At 42.3% G+C, this 9,345-nt stretch overlaps 1 protein-coding gene across 1 annotated transcript in view; it reads left to right on the plus strand.

Moving 5' to 3' along the window:
- The window catches only part of CPSF1 (cleavage and polyadenylation specific factor 1), a 406,695-nt gene extending 401,765 nt beyond the window's left edge, over window positions 1-4,930 (plus strand). Inside the window, exon 38 of the mRNA XM_033933046.1 lies at window positions 4,703-4,930. Coding sequence (XP_033788937.1) covers window positions 4,703-4,750 — 48 coding nt within the window. The 3' untranslated portion in view covers window positions 4,751-4,930. The remainder of the gene's footprint in view (window positions 1-4,702) is intronic.
- Window positions 4,931-9,345: the final 4,415 nt, after the last annotated feature.

The raw sequence follows: 9,345 nt of genomic DNA on the forward strand, positions 1-9,345 counted from the left end.
TGCACTGGTCATCCTGTATTCATATTAAGTTGGGAACAGGAGGGGTACTCAGTCCCTCCGAGGATGCCAAGTCTACGATGCTGGGCCTTCCCCTCTCGGTGCCTCATGTGATTCACAGGGAGGGGCCTAAGGCCCTGATTGGCTCAGATGCCTCAGGGGTTATGGGAGATTTCAATTACCCCGGGATAGACTGGAGCCATGGAGCTTCAAAGTGTTCAAAGGAAACGGAGTTCCTGGTGGCTATACAGGACTGCTTCTTGGAACAGCTTGTCAAGGAACCAACGAGAGGGACAACTATACTAGATTTAATCCTCAGCGGGCTGAAAGGACCTGCTCAAGTGGTGGAAGTAGGACCATTAGGAAACAGTGATCACAACATGATCCTATTCAGAATGGAAATAGGAATGCCAAAGGGGAAGAGAACCATTGCAACAACGTTTAACTTCAAGAAAGGGAACTATGACGCCATGAGACTAATGGTAAAGAGAAAACTCAGGAACAGCTCCAGGAAAACACAGACAGTGGAGCAAGCCTGGACCTTATTCAAGGACACGGAAAACGAGGCGCAAAACCTGTATATACCCAGATTTAGAAAAGGGTACAAAAAGAATCAAGCAAAAGACCTGGCATGGATAACCAATGAAGTTAAGAAGGTGATAGGAGACAAGAAAAAATCATTCAGGAAGTGGAAAAAGGATAAAACTGAGGAAAATTGGAAAGAGCACAGGAAACATCAAAAAGAATGTCACCGTGTGGTCAGAACAGCGAGAAAAGAGTATGAAGAGAGACTTGCCAAGGAGGCACAGAATTTTAAACCATTCTTTCGATATGTGAAAGGAAAACAACCGGCGAGGGAGGAGGTGGGACCTCTGGATGAGGGAGACAGGAAAGGAGTGGTAAAGGAGGTGGCAGACAGATTAAACACGTTCTTCTCGACAGTCTTCACAAAAGAGGACACATCCAACGTGCCGAAACCGGAAAAATCTTCAAGGGGGATCAAGAGGAAAAATTATTGTGAATGAAGGTGAGCCTCGAAGACGTACTTAAACAGATAGATAGATTAAAAACTGACAAATCTCCGGAACCAGATGGAATCCACCCGAGAATACTGAAAGAGCTCAAAGACAAAATAGCAGAGTTATTACAGCAGATTTGCAACCTATCCTTGAAAACAGAGGTAATCCCAGAGGACTGGAGGATAGCGAATGTTACACCTATCTTCAAAAAGGGATCTAGAGGCGACCCGGGGAACTACAGACCGGTGAGCTTAACCTTAGTTCCGGGGAAGATGGCCGAATCATTAATCAAGGACAGCATCAATGAGCATATAGAAAGAAATAATCTGTTGAGAACCAGCCAGCAAGGTTTCTGTAAAGGAAGATCTTGCCAAACGAACCTACTGCACTTCTTTGAGGGGATAAACAAACAATTGGACAAAGGTGACCCCATAGACATCATATATCTGGACTTCCAAAAAGCCTTTGACAAGGTACCCCATGAGCGCCTACTAAGGAAACTGTGGAACCACAGGGTGGAAGGGGACTTGCACAAATGGATCAGAAATTGGCTGGCGGCCAGGAAACAGAGGGTAGGAGTAAAGGGACACTACTCTGACTGGAAAGGAGTCACGAGTGGTGCCCACAGGGGTCAGTGCTGGGACCACTGCTGTTCAATATATTCATAAATGACCTGGAAGTAGGTAAGAAGTGCGAAGTTATAAAATTCGCGGACGACACAAAACTCTCCAGTAGGGTTACAACTGTTGAGGAATGTAAAGAACTACAAAGGGACCTGAATAAACTGAGTGAATGGGCAAATAAATGGCAAATGAGCTTCAATGTAGAGAAATGCAAAGTCTTGCACATAGGGAAAGGAAATCAGATGTACAACTACACGATGGGAGGGATGGTATTGGAGGTAAGCAACCTAGAAAAGGACTTGGGGGCTTTGGTGGGCAAAACAATGAAGCCGGATGCACAATGCGCAGCGGCCTCAAAGAAGGCGAACAGAATGTTGGGCATTATCAAAAATGGAATCACTACCAGAACCAAAGAAGTTATCCTGCCGCTATAACGGGCGATGGTATGCCCGCATCTGGAATACTGCGTTCAGTACTGGTCGCTGTACCTTAAGAAGGATATGGCGATACTCGAGAGGGTCCAGAGAAGAGCAACAAGAATGATAAAGGGCATTTAAAACCTTTCATATGCTGAAAGGCTGGAGAAGCTGGGGCTCTTTTCTCTGGAAAATTGGAGACTTAGAGGGGACATGATAGAAACTTACAAGATCATGAAGGTTATAGAGAAGGTAGAGAGGGACAGATTCTTCAGACTGGCAGGGGTAACAAGAACAAGAGGGCACTCAAAAAAATTGAAGAGAGACAGATTCAGAACAAATGCTAGGAAGTTCTTCTTCACTCAGAGGGTGGTGGATACCTGGAATGTGCTTCCAGAGGAGGTGGTAGAGCAGAGTATGATTTTGTGTTTCAAAAAGGGATTGGACGAGTTCCTGAAGGAAAAGGGGATTGAAGGGTATAATTAGAGGGGTTCTATACAGGATAAAATGTCTTAGTAAAGGATCACTTACAGGTCATTGACCTGGTGGGTCGCCGCAGGAGCGAACTGCTGGGCACGATGGACCTATGGTCTGACTCGGCAAAGGCGATGCTTATGTTCTTATGGGTCTTGGTATCTTAGCCAATCAGGGACTTCCTTAGGCTCCTTCCTCTGTATCCTGAATACAAGGGAGAGGAGTCTAAGGCCCTGATCTGCTCAGTCCCTCCTACCTATTTTTCAGGGGGGGGAGGCAATTGGCATGGGGGCTTTCAAGGCAGGAGGGAGTGGGCATCCTTCCTGCCTTTTTTTCGGGGGGGGGGGGGAGGCGATTGGCACGAGGGGCCTTCGTGGCACAAGGTATCCCCACCCTGTCTGTTGTCGTGTTGCACTTGCAGATTTTGCTTTTTCTGCGGGTTCTAGTATTTTTCTAGGGCCGGAGAGATTGAAGAACAGCAGCTGTGGATCGGCTGGCGTAGCTTGTGACCTTTTGCTGCAGGGGTCTCTCCTTTGCATTTTCTAACAGTATTCATGTATATTAGTTGTTACTCCTGTTCGGAGTCTTGTTTTCTGTTTATATTTCTTAGTTCTGCTTGGCTATTCGGCAGGCTGATGGATATAGGGAGAGTCACCTTTTATGTACTATTCCAAACTTTTGTCTCAGTCATGATGAGATATTACCCATCTGTAAGATCTATGCCTATACCAGGCTGGAGAGTCAAAAAAATTAACAGGTAAGAACCTAATTTCTTTCCAAAGATTAGCTTAGCGGCGGTATTCTGTCTCAGTTGGAGTCTTTGCAGGGAGGTCTTAGTTAAGCCCAGATAAGCTGCATTACAGTAATCCAACCGGGCTAATAAAATAGACTGGACCAGAACCGAGAAATGTTGTTGGTGGAAAAGGGCCCTGACTTTCCTCAACATACGAAGGCTGAAAAAGCACTTTTTAACAAGAGAGTTTATTTGATCCTTGAAAATAAGCTAACTTATTTTGATAGCAATAATTGTATTAAACATGATATAAGGGGGGGGGGGGTCCATAACCCAATATGTACGAGACATCCCTTGCCTGGGAAACCTGAAAAGACACTAATATATATATATATATATATATAAATAAAAAGATGAAGCTTAAGGATAGACTTCTTCAGAGTTACAGTAAAAATATTATTGCTTGCTTAGAATTCCTGGAAAATGCTAAAGGTTTAAAATAGATGTATATCACAGCTGCTACTTCCTATTAGAGTCCTGTAAGATTGGGAAATAGATGAGTCCTAGCAGGTCAATGGGCCCTAAATGAGCACGTTGTCACAAGATGTGCAATGCACTGAAATAGAATACCCCCCTAGCATGTGATAACTAAGTCATTATTGTTGCTAGGGAAAATTGCTAATGAAATATGATTAACGAGAAACCATGTGACTTAACCAATAGAACATTACTGTTGTATGCAATTTATCATTGGACTTTAATGAAGCAATTGCTATTCATTTGGAAGATGTACCAGCTATGTATGTTTAATGATATGGTCTGTCACTTGTAATTGGAGGAGATTCATGGTTGGTACCCTACCGGTTAGTAGGACGCCAAGAACTCCCAAGGCCTTGATGTTTAAACTACACTTTTGTGTTTGATAGTTTTATTTCTTGGCCTCTACCAGAGATGGAAGGAAGAACTGAGGGGGTATTAAACCTGTTCATGTAGTCATTCAGAGCAAACAATTTTGCCAGCAGCGAATTCTAGAGTTTAACTACACATTGTGTAAAGAAATATTTTCTCTGGTCTGTTTAGTAGATTTTTTGCATGCCCCCTAGTCCTAGTATTTTTGGAAAGCTTAAACAGTCAACTTACATCTACCCTTCCTTTCCACTCCACTCAGTATTTTATAGATCTCTATCATATCACCCCTGAACCGTCTCCTAATTATTGGAAATGAACCATGAGAAACAGTTCTACTTTTTAGGATCTGCTGGGTAATTGTGACTCAGACTTGCCGCTGTTGGAGAGAAGATGATGGGTTTAATGGACCTTTTTAATATTCTTGTGTGTGTCAGTATTTGTGGGCTGCTCTGGCTGGGCTTGACATGTAGATGTTCTCTTAGTATCTTGCTGAAACTTTTTGACTGGGATCTTTTTTTCATTCTCCTCTAGATCTTGGATGATTTGTTAGAAATTGAACGAGTCACTGCCCATTTCTAGTGAGTGTTGCTGAAAAGGAATATGAGGCATGTCTCATCAGTGTCTCTTCCTGCTGCTGCTACTTCAGGACTGATGGCTTCACATGTTTTTTTTATGAAGCTTCTTCTATGCTCTCTTAATATTTGTGATATCATGTTTTGTATGAAGAAGAAAGTATTTGTAAATAAATAAAGAAAAAGATGTGAGGTGTGATAATGATTTTGGGCACTGGGGGAGTGAAGTCTGCATGATGTTTCTAGACTTTCTAGCTGGTTCTGGGCCACTTCAGTGGCATGCAGTGCACTACCAAATGGAAGACCAGCATTTCAAGACCAAGTTCATTTTTTTCTCATTGGAAGAGTAAATCTCAGTAAGTCTCAGCCACTGCTTATCAGCAAAACCTCATGACCATACTTAGTACCCATGAGCCAACTTCTGAAAAGAGGTGCATTCTGTAGCCCCTGGCTCAAGACTCTTACTGCAATGGATAGATTCATTTGGTTGAACCTTAAGCCAAACCCATCAGCCCTTCTTTTTCCTTCAGTTTATTTTTATGTATGTATTTTACTCACCCAGAATCTAAAAAGTAGAGAGAGAATTAAAAATTACAATTAAAAGAGAAATTAGATAGAATTAAAAATCAGTGATTAAAAAATACTGTCACCAGAATCCAGAGAGCAAGAAACCCAACCAGGGACAATTTTCTTCTAGGCAATCTTTATTGGTAAAAAAGCTATTTGATCCAATAAAGATTGCCTAGAAGAAAGCTGTCCCTGGTTGGGTTTCTTGCTCTCTGGATTCTGGTGACAGTATTTTTTAATCACTGATTTTTAATTCTATCTAATTTCTCTTTTAATTGTAATTTTTAATTATTGTAAACCGCATAGAACTTCACGGTCCTGTGGTATATAAACTGATTATTGTTGTTATGGGATCTCTCAGAGAGAGAGAGAATGGTTGCTGCGGATGGGCAGACTAGTCCTCAACAAACGATCTCTAGAACTATCAATCACTAAGTCTGTACTTTGTTTAGTCCATTCAATCTGTAACATTTCTAATCATTGTAAACCGCATAGAACTTCACGGTCCTGCGGTATATAAATTGTTGTTATTATTATTATTTATCTGCCATCATGTTTCTATGTTACTCTTGTGGAGATTTGGTTCCTTTCTTTGTGGCTGTATTTTACTCAACATCAGTTTCAAAGGAGATTTATATTCAGGTGCAGTAGGCATTTTCCCTTTCCATATCGGGCTTACAAAATAAGTTTGTACCTAAGGCAATGGAAGAATTGAGTGACTTGCTCAAGATCACAAGGAATCATAGTGGGATATATTCTAAACTAGGTTCCCCAGGTTCTCAGCCCACTGCTCTAACTAACAAGTTACTCTTCCATCCTAGTTTAAGTTTTATTAAAATAATTGTAAGTTGAAAAGTTTATTGTACAAGAAGAGTATCCTTAATGGCATCCTTTCAGAAGCTTCCAAGCCCTTAGATGGGGCTAAACCCAGGAGAAATAAGGTCTGTTCTGATCCAGATGGACCAGTCCAGACACTTTGAGGTATTTCTTCTCCTGCCAGGAGGTGAGCCAATAACATTCCTTTAAGTAGCCTGTGCAGCCCTTTGCCAGTCAGTATTTTGATGATAAAGAAGAAAAGATCACTAATTCCCCAGAATACCAGGAACCAGAAACTCAATAGCAACAATCTAAAAACATAGCCAAGGTTAGCTGGGAGATTACCAAAAAAGAAGCTCAGTGCGCAAACCCCCCATCAATTTAATGTATCCCATTTCTTTTTCCATAAGTTTTTCCATGACTCTTCTCTCACCAAAAAGGGCAGGTTCTGGAGTGGGCTGGAGGGACTCAAGGAAAGACATATAGCAGATAAGATCTGATTTCTCATATTGTCTCACCCGATCAATTCCAAGTTTATTATTTCTTTGATATACCATCTATCAAAAAGTATCATCAATTCAGATGCTTGGAAACTACCAAACCAGCAATCACCAAGGGAAGGAACCAATCAAACTTGTGATCAATACATAAGAATTGCCCCTGCTGGGTCAGACCAGTGGTCCATCGTGCCTAGCAGTCCAAATCCTGTGAAGCCTGTACTTCCAATCATAATGAATGACAAAAGAATACAATGATGACCAGGTGGCTGTTCTGCAGATCTCTTGTGGTAAAATCAGGCTATCATCTGCCCAGGACGAGGCCTGGTCTCTAGCAGAGTGCACTTTCAGAACCAGAGGGATTAGTCACCCCTTAACAGTATACACAAATGCTATTGCCTCTTTAATACACTGTGTTTTCTTAAGGTGGTACATTGATCTATTTGGAGCTAGCAGCAAGAACTTGTGGTAGTTGATACTTCTTTGCTATTTTGAGTAAGGCAATTATTGAAAAATTGTATCTTGAAGACCTCTGATGCAGACAGTGCTGAAACACAGCCGTGTCAGGTCTTTCTATAAAGGATTTTGTTCTTAGACCTGTGGCCGTCTCTACTCTAAAATCTAAGTACATCACGTACAGCACTCTCCCTTGATTTAACTTGGGCCATTCAGTCAAATAGATTAACCAGATTTGTCTGACAAGACCTGCCTGTTGTGAAACTATACTGCCACGGATCCTGCAAGCCACTGGATTCACTATTCACTGTTCTATTACGTCCCTTCCAGATTCAGTACACTAGGTCAAAAAAATGCCACAGCCATCTTTGGTAGAAAGAAAACTACCAAATAAATTGGAACAACATGATTAGGTAAATGAGAATAAGACAAGTTTATTAGGTTTTTATATACCACCTATCAAGGGTATCTAAGCGGTTTTTACAATCAGGTACTCGAGCAATTTCCCTATCTGTCCCGGCGGACTCACAATCTATCTAACGTACCTGGGGCTATGGAGGACTAGTGACTGCCCAGGGTCACAAGCAGCGCGGGGTTTGAACCCACAACCCCAGGGTGCTGAGGCTGTAGCTCCAACCACTGTGCCACACACTCCTTCCTCCTTGTTTAGTGAAGCTTGATCAAGTGTGGTTTATTGTTATATGTTGTTAGAACACTAAACACTGATTCTTGTTGTAGGGGGGACATTCTTGATATAACCAACATAGGTGAAACATGTCAGTTAACTTTGCAAAGAGATTAAAGTTTCAAATAATTCCATATATTGAACAAAAGAACATAAGCAATGCCTCCGCTGGGTCAGACCTGAGGTCCATCGTGCCCAGCAGTCTGCTCACGCGGCAGCCCAACAGGTCCAAGACCTCTGCAGTAATCCTCTATATTTACCCCTCTATCCCCTTTTCCAGTAGGAAATTGTCCAGCATTCGTTTTGAATCTGTCCCCTTTCAACTTTTCTGAATGCCCTCTTGTTCTTTTATTTTTTGAAAGTTTGAAGAATCTGTCCCTCTCTACTCTCTCTATGCCCTTCATGATCTTGTAAGTCTCTATCATCCCCTCTAAGTCTCCTCTTCTCCAGAGAAAAGAGTCCCAGTTTCTCCAATCTCTCAGCGTATGAAAGGTTTTCCATCCCTTTTATTAGACATGTCGCTCTCCTCTGAACCCTCTCAAGTAACACCATATTCTTCTTAAGGTATGGCGACCAATATTGGATGCAGTACTCCAGATGTGGACGCACCATCGCCCGATACAACGGCAGGATAACTTCTTTCGTTCTGGTAGTAATACCCTTCTTGATTATACCTAGCATTCTATTTGCTCTCTTAGCGGCCGTTGCGCACTGTGCCGTCAGCTTCATTGTCATGTCCACCATTACCCCCAAGTACCTTTCTTGGGTACTCTCATTTAATAACATCCCTCCCATCGTATAATTGTACCTCGGGTTTCTGCTTCTCACATGTAATACTTTACATTTCTCAACGTTGAACTTCATCTGCCATCTCGTCGCCCATTCCCCTAGTTTGTTCAAGTCCCTTTGCAATTCTTTGCAGTCCTCTTTAGTCCGAGCTCCACTAAATAGTTTGGTGTCATCCGCAAATTTTATTATCTCATACTTCATCCCTGTTTCTAGATCATTTATGAATATATTAAATAGCAGCGGCCCGAGCACTGAGCCCTGTGGGACACCACTCGTGACCCTCCTCCAGTCTGAGTAGTGGCCCTTTACTCCTACCCTCTGTTTCCTGCCTGCCAACCAGTTTCTGATCCATCTATGTACATCTCCTTCCACCCCATGGTTCTCCAGTTTCCGAAGTAGGCATTCATTGGGTACCTTGTCAAAGGCTTTTTGGAAATCTAGATATATGATGTCTATGGGGTCTCCTCTGTCCATCCGTTTGTTAATTCCTTCGAAGTAGTGCAATAAGTTTGTTAGGCACGATCTCCCCTCGCAAAAACCATGTTGGCTGGTTATCAGAAGTTTGTTTCTTTCAAGATGTTCATCGATGTTTTCTTTTATCAGTGCTTCCGTGATTTTCCCTGGAACAGAGATCAGACTCACCGGTCTGTAGTTTCCCGGGTCACCTCTTGATCCCTTTTTAAAGATGGGCATAACGTTGGCTATCTTCCACTCCTCCGGGATCATGCCTGTTTTCAGGGATAGATTGTAAATTTGCTGCAGTACCACTATTTCCTCCTTTAGTTCCTTCAG

Source organism: Geotrypetes seraphini, chromosome 2 (assembly GCF_902459505.1).
Source record: "Geotrypetes seraphini chromosome 2, aGeoSer1.1, whole genome shotgun sequence".
Taxonomy (NCBI): domain Eukaryota; kingdom Metazoa; phylum Chordata; class Amphibia; order Gymnophiona; family Dermophiidae; genus Geotrypetes; species Geotrypetes seraphini.